Raw genomic sequence first — 20,038 nt, 5'->3', positions numbered from 1 at the left:
TCACAGGTTGAGTGCGTTTAGGACTCCGTGCCCGAGCCAGCTCTGAGAGCGGCCACACAACGGGCTCTGTTCTGGCCCCACAGAAGAGCCCCATCTTTCGTTATTCGGGTCCCAGTCTCCACTCCCTGCTCCCCGTCTCCAGCACGGCGTCCTCACAGCTCCTGGCCCCCAGGCTCTCTCCCACTGTGCCCTCCTCGCCCTCCCTGGTCCACCCTCCTCGGGGCCGCCTGGGGCCCTGGACTGTGGGAACTCCTCCCGCATGCCCTCAGCTCCGCTCTACTTAAGGGGCGGGCACAACGGCTTGCACCGCACCGTACACACGACTAGGAGGAAAAGGGACTTTAGACAACCTCGCCCACCTTCCCGGACCACGAGCTCACGGGCTGCTTCCTAGGATCTAAAACCTTATTCCAGTCTCACTCCTGGGATGACTGCTTCCCCCCCACTGAGAAACCGGAAGATCTCAAGAGAGACCCCCGCCCCAGGGCAGCAAGCTGACCGCCCCTAGATTTCTAACCGCCCCCGCCCCACTCTGCGGGCCTCCCCACAACGTTCAGAACCGCCATGCGCCAAGAAGCTCCGGGGCTCCGCACCACAGGCCGCCTCCGTTTGCTCTCAAAGATGTCCTGGCAGCTGCCCCCATCTCCTGCCCACAGCTCCTCTCCCGGAGAACAACCCGGGAGGCTGCGGTCCTGCCAACCCCAAGGACAGGACAAAGCACACCCTGCTCCGGACCCCTCAGGCATCGCCTCTGTACCCTGGCTGAGCAGCACTTCTCAACACACCTAGGCACATCTGCTACCTGCAAGTTCTCTCTTCTCCTGTACTCATTTTAATAATGGTTTTCTATCAACATTACAATTACAATGTCAAGGTCAACTGAAGTCCACTAAATTGCTAGAGCAATTCTCTAGCACAGCTGTTGGATGGAGATTACCTGCCCTGTGGAGCATCTGACAGAGCCGAGCACACCCATCTTCCTGCAGCACCTGCTCTGACCTGCAGGACAGCAGTCTCCTGTCGCCTCCCGCCTCCCTGGGTCTTGTCCTCAGGCTCTTTGTCCCCTGCCTCATCACCAGGGGGCCCCTGGCTAAGCACCTGACCCCCTCTCAATGCAGCCCATGCTCACAACCTTGGCCACGTAGTCGTCCCTATAGTTTAAAAGGACATCTAGGAGTTCCTGTTGTGGCGCAGTGGTTAACGAATCCGACTAGGAACCATGAGGTTGTGGGTTTGGTCCCTGCGCTTGCTCAGTGGGTTAACGATCCGGCGTTGCCGTGAGCTGTGGTGTAGGTTGCAGATGCGGCTCGGATCCAGCGTTGCTGTGGCTCTGGCGTAGGCCGGTGGCTACAGCACTGATTCGACCCCTAGCCTGGGAACCTCCATGTGCCGTGGGAGCAGCCCAAGAAATAGCAAAAAGACAAAAAATAAAAATAAAAAAAATAAAAATAAAATGACATCTAGCCAGTGATGGTACCCAAACTGAGCCTCCAGCTTGACCTCGGCTCTGAAGCCCAGACTGTGGTGCTAGCTCCCTGGTCACACCCCTTACCTGCGCTGCGGCTAAGTTTTCCGCATCCTCCTTCTTACTTGTGGCGGGGAAGAACACGATGTTGTCGATAGTCTGGATGAGTTCCAGCTGCACAACACATTTAATCAACAGGGCGGCAAACAATTTTTGTTCTGGAAATTCTGTGAGGAAACCCACCCCAATGCACATGCAAACAAAAATTATTTTGAATCCTTTATAATTTCCGTGACATTACAATGCTAAGGAAACATTAACATGTCTGATGGTAAGCTGTACATATCACACTGACGACAGCCTGCTTCTGTGCTTGGTAAAGGGCTACTCAGTAAACGCTTCATTTACTCAGGACTTAGTCAAGACTTAGGAAATTAACTTTTTAAGTAAACAAAAATATTCAAAATGAATTAAAGCAGTGAATACATTTAAGAGAGTTCTACCACAAATTTTAAAGATTTAGGTTATTCCTTAATAAAATATATCAAATGGATTAAAAGCTACAACTTGAATAACATTTACTGCAAACTCGAGTTCGACCTTTGACTAGAGGTAACATAAAAACCTAAACCAGAAGACAACCGGAACTAGATCTGGAAGGGGCAACCGAGAATTCTGACCAATGGGACAAGGCTCTCTGGATCGACCAGATCCAGGTTAGTGGCTGCTGTAGCTAAGGTGACCTCATGCTACCAAAAGGACCTGAAAACAAAGAGGTCTCTGAGCGCTCCGAGGTGTGCCACCAGGAATGTAACCACACTGGACAGCGTGCCCCACACTGCCCGGGGCTGTAACTCGGCTGCCTTCCTCTGGCAGAGCAGCTGTGCACCTCAGGCCATTTTGGACAATCCAGCAGCTTCTAAGGACCTACATTTTCATAGAAGACTCTTCCATTGCACTGGCCATCTAGTCGAGCAAATGTACAAACACAAGGTTAGAAAAGACAACTCCTGAGCTGCTGGAACCCCGGGCAGCACTGGAGGCTCCTCTGTTCTGGGGTGGCTTTTCTGGGGGGCTTCTCAGGAGGGGATGAACATCTGAACCAGGAGCTGCCTGTTCACTGGCTTCAGCGCTCCAGCACTGGGTAAGTCGACACTCCTTCAGCTTTTTTCTACTTTGCTTTTAATACGAATTCCCTTTTCCAACACCAACTTCCAGAAGTTAAATTCAGGTTTTAGGGATTTGGGGGAGACAGCAAAACAACTTGCTTAAATTTATTTATTTATTTATTTGTCTTTTTGCCTTTTCTAAGGCCGCTCCTGCGGCATATGGAGGTTCCCAGGCTAGGGGCCCAATTGGAGCTGCAGCTGCTGGCCTACGCCACAGTCACAGCAACGTGGGATCCGAGCCACATCTGTAACCTACACCACAGCTCACCACAATGCTGGATCCTTAACCCAGTGAGCAAGGCCAGGGATTGAACCCACAACCTCATGGTTCCTAGTCTGATTTGTTAACCACTGAGCCACGATGGGAACTCCAATTAAATTTATTCTTATTTAGGTCACTGATAAAGGCTCCTTTCTAGAAATGCTGCTGTATTCTTAGACTAAATCTCAAGTCAGGAAACACTAGAAATCCAAGACACCCCAAAGTCCCACACTGTCCCTTCCTGGCACAAAAATTCTCTCTGCATTCAAGGCACAAAAATACTCTCTGCACCTGGAGTGGGAGACTCCTGCAGCCCCAGGCCCTTGGAGGGATGTGGGAAGAGGTTGGGGTCTGAGGACATGCTCTCATTGGCTCTGATCTGGGCCTCAGAGCTGCAGGCCAGCTGGGAGCCAGGCCCAGAAGAGACTGAGGGAGGCCTCTCCTTGCCCTGGGCTCATTTCAGAACTGGAGGAGGAGCCCAACTTCAGCTTCAGTGGCCAGGACCAGCAGCATGCTTTCGGGACAGCACCTATTTGGACAAATCTCCTTCACAAAGGTTGACACCGCCAAGGGTCAGGTTAGGCAACCCTTTCTCAGTGTCACCATAGGACCGGGGGCAAACTAGGCGGAGATGAATGATTCGGGACTGGGAGTGGAGACCAGCCAGAGCAGTGGCGGTTTCCCAGAGTGAGGAGAAGGGATGAGAGCCGCCGCCTGCAGGTCACGTTGGTCACCTCCTCCTCAAGTGGAGCCACCTCCTTCATTCGCTGAGTGAAGGGGGCATGGGGGCATGGTGACACTTTCTAAAGGACTTGGAGGTGGGTGGAAGGAGGAAGGAAAGAGGAGCCTCTGGCCAGGGAGAGCAGCACATTCCTCTCTCCAGTTTAAAGGTCTGTACTGGATCAGCGAGTAGAAACTTTCCCACCGCGTCCTTCCCTACAGAGCTACATGCATTTCAGTTCAGTCCTGGGGTGAGCAACAGCAAAGCCGTGTCCTTGCAGCTCTGTCCAGTGCAGACTGAGGCTGTTAGGGACTCTTGCACGAGCCATGCTGTTCTCCAGAGAATAGGAGTGAAAATGAAAATGGGCCACTCACCACCTATCTCCCTTCTAAGCAGCAAGACATAGGGACTGAAGCTGGAGGCTCCTTTCAAATGCACTTAGGATTAATAAAAACTCCCTGAAAATGGATCAGTTACCTAAATGTAAGAGCTATACACATAAAACTCTCAGAAGAAAACACTGGGAAAAAATCTTCGTGACCTCAGATTTGGCAATGGATCCCTAACTATGGCACCCAAAGCATGATCAACAGGAATAAAAATAGTAGCTACATGGGGATTTATCAAAATTTTAAACTTTTGTACATCACAGAACATCATCAGTAAGAAATGAAAAGATGCGAGTTCCCATTGTGGCACAGCAGAAATGAATCCAACTAGGAACCATGAGGTTGTAGGTTCGATCCCTGGCTTCACTCAGTGGGTTAAGGATCAGGCGCTGCTGTGAGCTGTGGTGTGGCTCGGATCCAGTGTTCCTATAGCTGTGGTGGAGGCTGTCAGCTACAGCTTTGATTCAACTCCTAGCCTGGGAACCTCCATATGTCGTGGGAAGCGGCCCTAAAAAGCAAAAAAAAAAAAAAAAAAGAAATGAAAAGATAACCTAGACAATGGATGGGAGAAGATAAATATCTGCAGATAACATATCTGATGTGGGTGTAACACCCAGAGTATATAACAAACTCTTATAACTCAATAACAAAAGACAAACAACCCAAATAAAAGCGAGCACAGGAGAGGAATAGCTATTCCTTCAAAGATATACAAATGGCCAATAAGCCCATGAAAAAATACTCAACCTCATTAATCATTAGGGAAATGCAGAGTAAAACCAATGAGAAAACACTTTAAACCCACTAGGATATTAAAAAGAAAAGAAAGGAAAGGAAGAAATAAATTTTTGTGAGGATGGGGCAAAACCAGAATTACTGGTGGGAACATAAAATGGTGCAGCCACTGTGGAACATATTTTAGGAGTTCCTCAAAAAGTTAAGCATAGAATTATCACAAGACCCAGCAATTCCACCCCTGGGGATACACCCAAAAGAATTAAAATCAGGTAGTCAAACAGTACTTGTATACAGATATTCACAGCAGCATTATTCATTGTAACTAAAAGGTGCCATAAACCCAAATAGCCATCAACAGATAAAAGGATAAACAAAATGTGGTATATCTACACATATAACAATTATAACTATAAAAAGGTATGAACTACTAATCCATTTTACAATGTGGATGAACCCTGAAAACATTATGCTAAACTAAAGTCACATTGTGTGATTCTGTCTCTATGAAATGTGCAGAACGTGCAAATGCGCAGACCCAGAAAGCAGGTGGGTGGTTTCTAGAGGCTGGGGAGGGGAGAAGGGGAGCAAGGGCATGATGATTCTGGGCCCTTCTTTGGGGGCCTAGGAATGTTTGGTAACTAGGCAGATGTGGTGATGGCACTACACTGTGAATGTACTAGAAGCTACCCAATTGTTCACTTAAAAAAAGTTACTTCTGTTACATAAATTCCACCTCAATTTGAGGAAGCCATTCAGGTTGTCTGTTTCCCTCCAGGGAGGAGTCAGGCTTTCCTCAGGGTTGTAACTTCCCTTCAGTAAAGGAAACGGACACCCTTTAAGTTTCCCCTTCTTTGTGAAAAGCACTTAAGAAGGTGCCGGGAGAAGTAGGGAGCTTGGGAGCTGGGGGGCTGCAGGTGCACAGAAGGCTGCTCCCCCGGAAGCCCTGGCCCCTCACCCTCTCCCCTCCCTGAGGGGCGGAAGAAGGCCTGCCAGGCCCATTTCTGCAGAAAGAACAATGGACTGATACGCAGAAGGGGATGAAGAGGAAACCTCTGTGCTGAGAGCATCAGCTGAGAGCACAGTAGAAACAACTGGTATTGCAGGTGTTCTCCGTGTTCCTGGCCATCTGCTGGACAGCACCCATCAGGGTGTCCAAAATGGAGCAAACACAGTAACCAAATGACCACACAACCAATTACAGTATATGTCTGTTATTAAAAGTAAAAATTCTGTATCTTGCCTATATAAAACAAAATACACAATTTTTATTAAGAGAAATAACTCACTTGCTATGGATTTAATTTTGCTGGCTTCCTCATTCACAGTAGAGACAGAAGCCAATGGAGCTTGCTGTCTATTATCTGCAGATCTTGGCTGAATAGAATCATGAATATCTACAGATTTCTGTGAAACCGTATCCTGGTAAAATAAAAAAAAAAAATTTTAAGTACAATGAATAAAGGTTAACGATGAAAATAGTTTCAATTACACTGTTCTTTTTTTTAAAAAAAAATTACTTGGTGTTCCTATGAAAATGACATTGTACACTGTGACTATGGTCATAATGAGAAAATTATGCAATATTACCTATACATGGATAAAAGCTGATAATCTTTAAGAGGAAAGTTTCCTTTCTGATCCTCACTGAGCTTAGGCCTGATACCACCCAAGAGCAACAGATAAAAATGCTAAGCCTCACTATGTAGAAACGCTAGTCAGCACTACCTATGAACTATCATGGAACCTATCATGGAACCTAAAGAGAACCCACTCGTGGTGGGTACAGGGCAGGGGTGGGAGGATATGGGCCAGCTTTGGGAAGGCTGGGCCCAGTGAAGATTTGAAGGGGGTGCTTTAGGGAAGGCTGTTCTTTCACTTGAGAAACCAGTGACCAGTGAGGTCAGTGAGAAGGTGCCAAGGAGGAGAGTGATACAAGATGAGATGCTGACGTCCAAGTCCAACAGAGCCCCACCAGAATCCAGCTCCAGTTACATGTACCCTTGGAAAGCAGTGAATCTTCCTGAGGTGAGGTTTTCTGATCTGACAATGGAGATGACACTTTCCTTGCAGGTTGATAAGGGTTTGGTAATAAATGCAAGACCTGAGCAGTGTCAGATGTTATCACTACTCTCCCGGCTTTACCTGGTCCCAGCAGGCAGCACACTCAGAAGACAGAACCTGGTTTCAAGAGGATCTGAGACTCTGACGTAACAGTCCTACCTGGAAAACAACCTCACCTGGGTTTCTTAAAGGATAGGGGTCTGTGTTCCCAAGATGAATCAAATGTGAAAATACCTTTTGAACAGTGAAGAACTGCACCCATCTAAACCGTATTATTACTGTTATATTGTTCTAAGTGTTTAACATATAAGAGGTTTTTAACAATATTTATACGGATCCAAAAAAGATTTGGGTAATTTATTTGACCATGATAGCCTAAAACACATCTTTAAATAAAAACTTAATGTAAGAATGCATATATCAACTTTTAGAAATTTATAAATCCTTTAGGGAATATTTAAAAATTAACTATAAAAAACAAGTGTCTCTAATTTTTAATTAATGTAATGAATTTTAATTTACTTTAACAAGTATATTTTAAGGGACAAATTTTTGATAGAATTAGACTTGTATTATCTTACTGAAGATAAAGCACCGGTTTAAAAAATATTTTTTTTGGTCCTTGGCTTTTTTTGAACATTCTGATGATTTCTAAGAAGTTTCTCCCTAGAAAACTAAGTATACACAAAAACTAGGTCACAGTATTGGGGGTGTAAAAATTCTCCTCTGTATTAAAAGAACTTTTAAATATTATGCATATTGCTCTCTCATTTCTTCTGATCAACCAGTGTAAATGAGGATGATTCTTTGGTAATCTTTGCATTTTTTAAAACAGTTTTGCCTCCACAAGTTAGTTTGTACACACTTCCCCTTTGAAAAAGGACTCTTTACATTGAAGCATCTTAAATGTTTGTGAAGAAAGGAATGGAGGAGTTCCTATCGTGGCTCAGCAGTTAGCGAACTGGACTAGCATCCACGAAGACTCGAGTTTGATCCCTGGCCTCTCTCAATGGGTTAAGGATCCAGCATCACTGTGAACTGTGGTATAGGATGCAGATGCGGCTTGGATCTGGCGTTGCTGAGGCTGTGACGTAGGCCAGCAGCTGTAGCTTTGACTGGACCCCTTGCCTGGGAGCCTCCATATGCCGTGGGCTAGGAAGGGATGAAGAAGATATGGTATGTATACAATGGAATACTACTCAGTCATAAAAAAGAATGAAATAATGCCATTTGTAGCAACACAGATGGACCCAGAGATTATTATACTAAGTGAAGTCAGTCAGAAAGATAAAGACAAATACCATATGGTATCACTTATATGTGGAATCTAAAAAAATTACACAAATGAACTTATTTACAAAACAGAGTTACGGACAAAGAAAACAAACTTAAGGTTACCAAAGGGGAAAGGGGGGAGGGGATAAATTAGAAGTTTGGGATTAGCAGCTATACACTACTGTATATAAAATAGAGAAACAACAGGGACCTATGGTATAGCATGGGGAACTACATTCAATATCCTGTAGTAACCTATAGTGGAAAAGAATCTGAAAAGAACATGTACATTCTTTGCTGTACACCTGAAACACAAAACTGTAAATCAACTATATTTCACTAAAAAATTTTTTTAAACCAAAGGGACTCTTGGAAGTTCCCATACGGTGCAGCAGGTTAAGGATCCAGTGTTGCTGCAGCTGTGGCACAGACTGCAACTGCGGCATGGGTTCAGTTCCTGGCCTGGGAATTCCACATGCCACGGATGCAGGGGAAAAAAAAAAGCCTCCAGTGGAAAAGGAGGGGCTTTTGTGAAAGAAACCTTTATTTATTGAGTTGGACACATGTCTTAGATATTTCAAAAAGTTATTCTCCAAATAAAAGTCGATTAAAAAGACCATATAGGAAAAAAGGCAAGATGGTGGAAGACAAGGGGGACACACTCGCCCTCTCCCACAAACACACACACTAAAAAAACACATCTACAGGTTAAACGACTCGCACAGAACAGCAATTAATAGCTGGCAGAAGAACCTAAACTCCAAAAATGGCAAAAAAATCTCGTGACATAACAGAGTAAAAGAAGAGAAAAGAGGAGAGTGAGAGAAGGGGAATCGGAGCTGGACGGGCGCTTCCAAAAGGGAACTGTGGAGGAGATCCCCACACCCTTCTCAGGGATCCCACACCCTGAGAAGTCACCTACTCGACGGAAAGATCAACTGAATCGGAGGGATCTCCAGATGCAGAGAAGAGCGCAGCAGTAACTCTGAGTTCCGAAAAGCAGAGTGAGAACCGAACAGATCATCTGAACGACTGGCACAGTTACCAAAAACTGAGACGCTTGGGTGGGGGCTGGGCACTGAGACCTCGGCTCCAGATGTTAGTCCCCAGGATCAGGCTGGGGTGGGCAGTGCTGAGACTGCTTGAGGGACCAGGAACCAGTCTGTCCAGTTCTCAGGGCAGATACTGCCTGGGAGACTAGGAAGCTGAGTGTTGAGGGTGCAGGGCGCAATACGCTAAGGGCTGGGGGGTGGAAAGCCACATCACAGGGAACCTGGGAGAAGAGCTGGATCTGAAGGAGAGACAAGGCGCCAGTGTTGGGGAGGGCAGAGGAGGAGGGGTGGGCCACCAGAGAATACTCCCCACACCACAGTGAGCTCACTCACCCACCAGCTATCAGAAAGTTGTACTTCTCAGTGCATCGCCCCTCCCCCTCCCCTGTGTGAGGGCACCGGACCTGAGGCTGCCTGCCATCCTGGAGGGCTGGCCTCACCATCTGCAGGAAGCTGACCACTGCAGGGGCTACACCCCTGCAGAGCAGCACCCAGCACCACCAGCCCCCGGGAAAAGGCTCGCAGCCCAGAAAAGCTAGTACAAGCTCGGCTCGGCTGTGCAAAATCTGCCTCCGCTGCCCTGTGATCCTGCCAAATCCTGCTGCCTTGGGGAAGAGTCCCTTGGGTTCTCAGCGGCCCAGCTGGCTGCTCCCGCCCTTGGAGGGTGCTGCACTCCCGTGGAACAGCTGACCAGCACCGCCAGCCCCCTGGAAGAGCCCTACAGCCCAGTAACACCAGAGCAAGCTCTGCCCAGCCGCGTGAAATCTGCTTCCATTGCAGTGCCCTCAGGAAGTCTTCCTTTGCTTCAGAGAGACCCTGTCAGCCCTGCCCACCCCCAAGAAAACCCATGCTGCCTCAAAGAAGACAACCAACAACGCCAGCCCCCAGGAAGCATTCCACAGCAGTGCCAAGGCAAACCCTGTCTGGCCACGGGGAGTACAACTCCACCAAGAAAAAGAAAACAACAAGCAAGATGAAGCTGAGAAACTACTCCCAGTTAAACCAACAGGAGATGTCACCTAAAGCAGTCAACAATGAAATAGACCTCTGCAGTATGACAGACTTGGACTTCAAAAGGGAAATAGTTAAAATACTGAAGGAATTAAGATATGAACAGTAATGCAGATGCCCTCAGAAAGGAACTAGAAAATATAAGGAGGAGCCAAGAAAAACTAGAACATTCATTTGCAGAGATACAAACAGAACTACAGGCAGTAAAAACCAGAATGAATAATGCAGAAGAACAAATTAGTGATGTGGAAGATAGAATAATGGAAATCACCCAAACAGGACAGCAGACAGAAAACCAAATGAAAAAACATGAAAGCAATTTAAGAGACCTATGGGATAATACAAAGCAGGCCAATCTACGCATAACAGGAATTCCAGAAGGAGTAGAAAAAGATAAGGGGATGGAAAATATATTTGAAGAAATTATCACTGGAAACTTCGCAAATCTAAAGGATACTGATTTCAAGATACAGGAAGCACAGAGGGCCCCAAACAAGTTGAACTCAAACAGACCCACACCAAGACACATTATAATAAAAATGGCAAAAGTTAATGATAAAGAGAGGATCCTAAAGGCAGCAAGAGAAAAGCAAAATGTTACCTATAAGGGAACTTCCATAAGATTATCAGCTGATTTCTCTTCAGAAACTCTACAGGCCAGGAGGGAATGGCAAGAGATATTTAAAGTGCTAAAAGGAAAAAATACGCAACCTAGAATACTCTATCCAGCAAGAATATCATTTAAAATAGAAGGGGAAATAAAAATTTTTTCCAACAAACAAAAGCTAAAAGAATACAGCAATACAAAACCCAGGCTAAAAGAAATATTGAAAGGGCTTCTCTAAACCAAAAAGAAAGGAATGAGAAAGCCACAATCAGGGAGCAGTCACTCAGATAAGTCGGCATACAGATTTAATCATGAACATGTTTAAAACAAAATAAAAGTAAAAAGAAAAAAAAAAAAAGAGTCATCAAAAATCATAAAATGTGGGCAAGGGGTGTGAGGAAATAAATTCTCTTTTTTAAACATTTTTTTTTCTTTTCTTTCTTTCTCTGTCTGTTTCTCTTCTTAATTTTAGTATGGTAATGAAGTGCTTGAACCTACAGGACCATCAGGCTAAAAAACATAATTATAGGAAGGGGTTAGCATTCTTTAAAAACAGGGCAACCACAAATCAAAACCAAACACTGCATTTACAAAAAATGAAAAGAAAAACACTCAAGCAGAAAACAATTGGAGACCATCCAACCAAAAAAAAAAAAAAAAAAAAAAAAAGAAGAATGGAGAATCATAGAATCAACTGGAACATGAGGTTTAAAATGGCAATAAATAATCATCCATCAATTATCACCTTAAATGTCAATGGACTGAATGCTCCAACAAAAGACACAGAGTGGCTGAGTGGATAAAAAAGCAAAAACCTTCAATCCACTGCCTACAAGAAACTCACCTTAGGACAAAGGACACATATAGATTGAAAGTCAAGGGGTGGGAAAAAATATTTCATGCCAATAGACATGACAGGAAAGCAGGAGTTGCAATACTCGTATCAGACAAAATTGACTTTAAAACAAAAGACATAAAGAAAGACAAAGAAGGACACTATTTAATGATTAAGGGATCCATCCAAGAAGAGGATGTTACCATCGTCAACATATATGCCCCAAATACAGCACCCAGATACATACAACGAATATTAACAGACATAAAGGGAGAAATTGATGGGAAAAAAATCATAGTAGGAGACTTTAATACCCTGCTCACATCAATGGACAGATCCTCTAGACAGAAAACCAATAAAGCAACAGAGATCCTAAAGGAAACAATAGAAAAGTTAAACTTAATTGACATCTTCAGGACACTACATCCAAAAAAATCAGAATACACATTCTTCGCAAATGCACATGGAACATTCTCAAGAATCGACCACATATTGGGACACAAAGCTAACCTCAACAAATTTAGAACCATAGACGTTATTTCAAGCATCTTCTCTGACCACAATGGCGTGAAACTAGAAATCAGCCACAGGAAAAGAAATGAGAACAAACCTGCTACATGGACACTAAACAACATGCTACTAAAAAACCAATGGGTCAGTGAGAAAATAAAGACGGAAATTAAAAAATACCTGGAGACAAATGATAATGAAGACACAACCTCTCAAAATCTATAGGACACTGCAAAAGCAGTGCTCAGAGGGAAATTCATAGCGGGGCAGACCTTTCTCAGAAAAGAAAGATCTCAAATTGACAACTTAACCCACCACCTAAACAAATTAGAAAAAGAAGAACAAAAAAGACCTAAAGTCAGCAGAAGGAAGGAAATTATAAAGATCAAAGAGGAAATCAATAAAATAGAGATTCAAAAAACAATAGAGAAAATTAATAAAACCAAGAGCTGGTTCTTTGAAAAGATAAACAAAATTGACAAACCCCTGGCTAGACTCACTAAGAAGAGGAGAGAAAGAACCCAAATAAACAAAATTAGAAATGAAAAAGGAGAAATCACAACGGATTCTGCAGAAATACAAAACACCATAAGAGAATACTATGAACAACTATATGCCAACAAATTTGACAATCTGGAAGAAATGGACAGTTTTCTAGAATCTTACAGCCTGCCAAAACTGAATCAAGAAGAAACAGACCAACTGAACAGACCAATCACTAGAAATGAAATTAAAGATGTCATAAAAACACTCCCTACAAATAAAAGCCTATGACCAGATGGCTTCACAGGCGAATTCTACCAAACATACAAAGAGGATCTGGAGCCCATCCTCCTTAAACTTTTTCGAAAGGTTGAAGAAGAAGGAATACTCCCAAAGACATTCTATGATGCCACCATCACCCTAATTCCAAAACCAGACAAAGGTTCCACAAAAAAAGAAAACTATGGGCCAATATCTTTGATGAATATAGACGCAAAAATTCTCAACAAAATTTTAGCCAACCGAATCCAACAACATATCAAGAAGATCATACACCATGACCAGGTAGGGTTCATCCCAGGTGCACAAGGATGGTTCAACATACGCAAATCGATCAACGTCATACACCACATTAACAAAAGAAAAGTCAAAAACCATATGATCATCTCAATAGATGCAGAAAAAGCATGTGACGAAGTCCAACATCCATTCATGATCAAGACTCTCGCCAAAGTGGGTATAGAGGGAACATTCCTGAACATAATCAAAGCCATTTATGATAAACCCACAGCAAATATAATAAAATACTCAATGGAGAAAAACTGAAAGCCTTCTCACTCAAATCTGGAACAAGACAGGGATGCCCACTCTCACCATTGCTCTTCAACATAGTTTTGGAAGTCTTAGCCACAGCAATCAGACAAACAAAAGAAATAAAAGGCATCCAAATAGGAAGAGAAGAGACAAAACTGTCACTGTATGCAGATGACATGAAAACCCTAAGGACTCAACCCAAAAACTACTTGAACTGATTAATAAATTCAGCAAAGTTGCAGGATATAAGATTAACATTCAGAAATCAGTTGCACTTCTATATACCAACAATGAAATATTAGAAAAGAAATGCAAAAATACAATACCTTTTAAAATTGCACCTCACAAAATCAAATACCTCCAAATACACCTGACCAAGGAGGTAAAGGATTTATATGCTGAGAACTATAAAACTTTAATCAAAGAAATTAAAGAAGATGTAAAGAAATGGAAAGATATTCCATGTTCATGGATTGGAAAAATCAGTATTGTAAAAATGGCCATACTACCCAAAGCAATCTACATATTCAATGCAATCCCTATCAAATTACCCATGACATTTTTCACAGAACTAGAACAAACAATCCAAACATTTATATGGAACCACAAAAGACCCAGAATTGCCAAAGCAATCCTGAGAAACAAAAACCAAGCAGGGGGCATAACTCTCCCAGACATCAAGCAATATTACAAAGCCACAGTCATCAAAACAGTGTGGTACTGGTATCAACACAGACAGACAGACCAATGGAACAGAAGAGAGAACCCAGAAATAAACCCTGACACCTATGGTAAATTAATCTTTGACAAGGGAGGCAAGAACATCAAATGGGAAAAAACAAAGTCTATTCAGCAAGCATTGCTGGGAAACCTGGACAGCTGCATGCAAAGCAATGAAATTAGAACACACCCTCACATCATGCACAAAAATAAACTCAAAATGGTTTAAAGACTTAAATATGAAACAAGACACCATCAAACTCCTAGAAGAGAACATAGGCAAAACACTCACTGACATCAACATCATGAATATTTTCTCAGGTCAGTCTCCCAAAGCAACAGAAATAAGAGCAAAAATAAACCAGTGGGACCTAATCAAACTGAAAAGCTTTTGCACAGCAAAGGAAACCCAAAAGAAAACAAAAAGACAACTTACAGAATGGGAGAAAATAGTTTCAAACGATGCAACAGACAAGTGCTTAATCTCTAGAATATACAAGCAACTTATACAACTCAACAGCAAAAAAGCCAATCACCCAATGGAAAAATGGGCAAAAGACCTGAATAGACTGTTCTCCAAGGAAGATATACAGATGGCCAACAAACACATGAAAAAATGCTCAACATTGCTGATTATAAGAGAAATGCAAATCAAAACTACCATGAGATACCACCTCACACCAGTCAGAATGGCCATCATTAATAAGTCCACAAATAACAAGTGCTGGAGGGGTTGTGGAGAAAAGGGAACCCTTCTGCACTGTTGGTGGGAATGTAAACTGGTACAGCCACTATGGAGAACAGTTTGGAGATACCTTAGAAATCTATACATAGAACTTCCATATGACCCTGCAATCCCACTCTTTGGCATATATATGGACAAAACTCTACTTAAATAGACGCATGCACCCACACGTTCATTGCAGCACTATTCACAATAGCCAGGACATGGAAACAAACTAAATGTCCATCAACAGATGACTGGATTAGGAAGATGTGGTATATATACACAATGGAATACTATTCAGCCAAAAAAAAGAATGACATAATACCATTTATAGCAACATGGGTGGAACTAGAGACTCTCATACTGAGTGAAATAAGTCAGAAAGACAAAGACAAATACCATATGATTTCACTTATAACTGGAATCTAATATACAGCACAAATGAACATTTCCATAGAAAAGAAAATCATGGACCTGGAGAATAGACTTGTGGCCGCCCAGGGGGAGAGGGAGGGAGTGGGAGGGATCAGGAGCTTGGGGTTATCAGATACAACTTGGAATGGATTTGCAATGAGATCCTGCTGAGTAGCATTGAGAACTATATCTAGATACTTATATTGTAACAGAACGAAGGGTGGGAAAAAAAATGTATACATGTAAGTGTATCTTGGCCCCCATGCTGTACAGCGGAAAAATAAATTTAAAAAAAGACCACATAAATTATATTTAATAAATACATAAATGTACAGAAAACAGAAGGAAGAATATATACCAGTAGTAAATACTGGAGTTGAGGTTAGAGGGGGCAGTATAATAAGAGATTCCTATTTTTTTGCCCTATATTGTTATGTACTGGTCAAAAAAATATTGTTTTATAGTGATTGGGTACTATTCTATTTCTGATTTTTAAAAAGCAGTCTTTGAGTGCACAACAAAAAATGATTCAGCTGAGAATGGCAGTCAGGATAACACAACTTACTGGCAAAATCTAAGTAGTACAGAGAAGAGAAAGAAAGCAGTGTGAAGAAAATGGTAGATTTCAGCAGTGGCAGCAGCAACAGGCAGATAGCACAAGGCTAGATGTGAAGTCAGGGCAGCCTCACCTCCAAGAGGGGCCTGACAGGCTCAGCCATCAGCCCAGCAAGAAGCGGAGTCCTGAGTGCTCACCCGCCCCAGGCTCTTTCAACAACTCCGTGTGCAGCACCTCATCTAATTCTTAACCAAGACTCACGCTAACATGAGCCTAAGGAATTCACTAAACTCTGCCCAGTCAGGGCAGAGCCAGGATTTGCTCTGGAGTCTGCGATCACAGCCCACCCTGCCAATTACTGCACTATACAGCAGAGGGGACAAAACAAAAGCCCAACCAGGCAAGCAAGGAGTGGGCCAAATTTAAGAACAACAAAAGCGAGAGCAAGCTCATCCTGGGCTAGAAACAGAATGCCCTGTGTGCTAGAGTCTGCCATGAGTGGACAGCTCCAGAAGATCAGGGTCACAGAGCCATGTGGGCTCGATAAGCCAGATGTCACAGCTCTCTAGAGACATTCAGAGTGGTAGTCTTCTGTGAAAGCCAAGTTTCAGCCATTGACAATTAGTTAAGAAATTTAAAAAGTGGTGTGGGACAAATCAGGTCACTGGGTATTAATTTGTTACCTCTGGTTTCCTGGGTTTAAAATTCTATGACAATGGTGGGAGAACAGCAGAAACTTTTTTTTTTTTTTTGTCTTTTTTTGTTATTTCTTTGGGCTGCTTCCGCGGCATATGGAGGTTCCCAGGCTAGGGGTCGAATCGGAGCTGTAGCCACCGGCCTACACCAGAGCCACAGCAACGCGGGATCCGAGCCGCGTCTGCAACCTACACCACAGCTCACGGCAACGCCGGATCGTTAACCCACTGAGCAAGGCCAGGGACCGAACCCGCAACCTCATGGTTCCTAGTCGGATTCGTTAACCACCGCGCCACGACGGGAACTCCCCAGAAACTTGAATAAGGTCCGATTACAATATTATTTCAATGGTCATTCCCTATTTTGTTAATTACACTGTGGGAAAAAAAAATATATGCATTTATTTATTTTAAGGAAAACACACTAAAAACTTTGGAGATAGGGGAGGGCATCTTAAATTACCTTCAAAGAATCCATAAAAATGTATGTGGTGAGGTGGGGAAATGAGAGCAAAAGAGGGAGGGTAGAAATAACAAAGCAAATGCAGTAAAAGGATAACAGTGAAGCAAACTTGGTGTGATGCCTAGTTTTATACGTCAATTTGGCTAGGCTATAGAATCTAGTCGTTCAACATTAATCCACATGCTGCTGTGAAGCAATTTTGTAGAGGTGATGAACAAATCTACACTTATGAGTTAAAGCAAAGGTGATCATTCTCTGTAATATGAGTCTAGTCTCATCCCAGCCGTTGAAAGGCCTTAAGGACAAAACAGACTTTCCTGAAGAAGCTGTGCCTACTGACCAAAGCTGCCCAAGACTTTCTAGCCTGACCACTTGTCCTACACGTTTCAAACTCGCCAGCCTCCACAACTGCCTAAGCCAATACCTTGAAATTGTGGTGGGGATAGAGATACATATACTTACATGTATTACATACATGTATTACCCCCCCCACACACACACACACCTAAAGAAACAGACACAAATGTAGGTATCTTCTCCATTTCTCTGGTACAACACTGAATGATAAAGATTTTAGTACCATGAAGTGGGTGCTGCTATACTGAACACCTAAAAATGTGGAAGTGGGAGTTCCTACTGTGGCTCAGTAGATTAAGAACCAGATTAGTATCCATGAGGATGTGGGTTTGATCCCTGGCCTCTCTCAGTGGGTTAAGGACCTAGCGTTGCCACAAGCTGTCACAAACTCAGCTCAGATCCAGCGTGGCTATGGCTAAGGGTGTTGACCCCTAGCCTGGGAACTTCCATATGCCTTGGGTATGGCCCTGAAAAGAAAAAAAGAAAAAAAAAAAAAAAGTGAAAGTGGCTTTGGCTTGGGTAATGGTAGACAGTAGAAGAGTTCTGAGACATATGACAGAAAAAAACCTCAATTGCCTTGAAGAGACCGTTAACAGAAGTGTGGGCGTTAAACTTAATTCTGGTGAGGATTCTGAAGGAAGTGAAATTCGAGGTAGATAAGCTTCAACCATTCTAAAGAATACATGAACAGAATGCAGAGAGAAACACAGTGAGATCTCAGAAGGAAATCAGGAACATGTTACTGGATACTGGAAGGATGGTGATCCTTGGTGTGAGTAGCAGAAAATTAGGCTCAACTGTATTGTACTACTAAGTAGAAAGCAGAACTTGTAAGTGAGAAACTTGTATAAACAGCTGAGAAGATTTCTAAGCAAAGTGTTGGTGTGGCCGGGTTTTTTCTCGGTGATTAGAAAAATGTAAGAATAAAGAGATGCACTGAGGAAGGAACTGTTAAGCAAAAAACAAACAAACAAACCCCCAAAACAAAAACTAGCACTTCAGATGGGGAATCTTCATCTGTCCCAACTACTAAGACGGGAAGCACACTGTTGGAAAGCAGACTGTGGATAGTGGAGAACTGTCTGCTGCAGAGATTAGATAAGTGACCAGGGCTTCCACTCAAACATCTCAACAGAAGTCAAGAAGAGAGATGGGTTATCTAGGAAGGATTTGTTGATAGTGTGGATTCTCTGGATAGGCACAGGATTCTGAGAACAACAGACCAGTAGAAACCCAGCCTGGACTAAGAGACAGGAAAAAAAGATGAAATGAAGGAAGGCTATCAGGCTTCTGAGATTTGACAGGCAAGAAATGGGCTGAGAGCTCCTTGGCTGCACACATATGGTAACCTTTAAGAAAAGGAAGAACTGGAGTTCCCACTGTGGTGCAGCGGAAATGAATCCAACTAGTATTGATGAAGGTGCGGTTTCCATCCTGGGCCTCGCTCAGTGGATTAAGGATCTGGCGTTGCCAGGCGCTGTGGTGTAGGTCGCAGATGCAGTTTGGATCCTGAGTTGCTGTGGTTGTGCCGTAGGCTGGCAGCTAGAGTTCTAACTGGACCCCTAGCCTGGAAACCTCCATATGCTGCGGTGGTCCTAAAAAGCAAAAAACAAGAACAACAACAAAAAGGAAGAATGATTCAGAGGGCAAAGCTGCAGGACCAGAGGGAGAAGCCATGGGCCTGGAGGGCAGGGCAGAGTATCAGGCCACAGAGATTAACTTTAGGCCTTGAAACTTAATGAATTTGCCCTCCTGGGTTTTAAACTTGCTTATTAGAACCAGTGACCCTTTTATTTTTTCCAAATTTTCCCTTTTAGAATAAGAATGTTTGTCCTATGCTTGTACATCATTGTATTTTACAAGCAGATAAATTTGTTTTCTAAGTTCAAAGTTCCACAGATGAAATTTTGCTCCAGAACAGACTACATACAACTGATACGGATGACTTAGATGATTAAGATTTAGAACTTTTGATATGATGATATTTAGATGAGATTTTGGACTTTGTGCTGATGCTACAGATTGAGATTTTGGGGGATGCTAGGATGGAGTAAATGTCTTTCATCTAAAGACAGACATGAATTTGTGGGCACCAGAGAGTAGACTGTAATGGGTTAAACAGTGGCCCCCAAAAAGTGAGTTCAAGCTCTAACCTTTGGTACTTATGAAAACTATACGGAAACAGGGTCTTTAAAGTTAAGGATCTTGAGATGAGGCCATTCTGACTTCAGGGCGAACCCTAAATCTAACAACCAGTCCTTCAAAGAGAAAGGAGAGATAGGTTTGACACACAGAGCTATGTAAAGATGGAGGCGAGAACGGAACGATGGATGCATGCACAAGCCAAGGAACGCCCAGGGTTGTCAGAGTCATGAGAAGCTGGAAGAAGCGAAGGAGGATTCTCCCCGAGCACCTTGGGAGGGAATGTGGCCCTGCTGATGGCTTTAGTTTGCACCTATGGCCTCCAGAACCATGAGAGAATAAATTTCTATTGTTTTAAGCTGCTAACTCTGTAGTAATTTGTAATGGCAGACCTATGAAATAAATAATGCCAGGTGAAGAAGGGTATAATAGAATTCTTTATACTGCTTTTGTAACTTTCCTTTAAGGTGAAATTATATCCAAATTCAAAGTTTAAATAGAATAAAGAAGGGTATAATAGAATTCTTTATACTGCTTTTGTAACTTTCCTTTAAGGTGAAATTATATCCAAAT

General features: G+C 43.1%; 1 protein-coding gene across 2 annotated transcripts in view; it reads right to left on the bottom strand.

The window, feature by feature from the left end:
* Positions 1–20,038, bottom strand: part of ARFGEF1 (ADP ribosylation factor guanine nucleotide exchange factor 1) — a 148,095-nt gene that overhangs the window by 4,034 nt on the left and 124,023 nt on the right. Inside the window, exons 34-35 of one of the 2 annotated variants that reach the window (XR_002343274.1) lie at positions 6,031–6,163; positions 1,553–1,639 (exon numbers count right to left, since the gene is read on the bottom strand). Coding sequence is in view for 1 of the 2 variants with exons in the window: in XM_001928010.7 (XP_001928045.1) it covers positions 1,553–1,692; positions 6,031–6,163 (273 nt within the window). In the remaining variant the exon portion in view is untranslated. Of the gene's footprint in view, positions 1–1,552; positions 1,693–6,030; positions 6,164–20,038 lie in introns of both variants that reach the window. The other variant, XM_001928010.7, reaches the window with a different exon arrangement.

Source organism: Sus scrofa, chromosome 4 (genome assembly GCF_000003025.6).
Source record: "Sus scrofa isolate TJ Tabasco breed Duroc chromosome 4, Sscrofa11.1, whole genome shotgun sequence".
Taxonomy (NCBI): Eukaryota; Metazoa; Chordata; class Mammalia; order Artiodactyla; family Suidae; genus Sus; species Sus scrofa.
The sequence above is the reverse complement of the archived record's forward strand: the minus strand, read 5'-3'. Positions and strand labels throughout refer to the sequence as shown.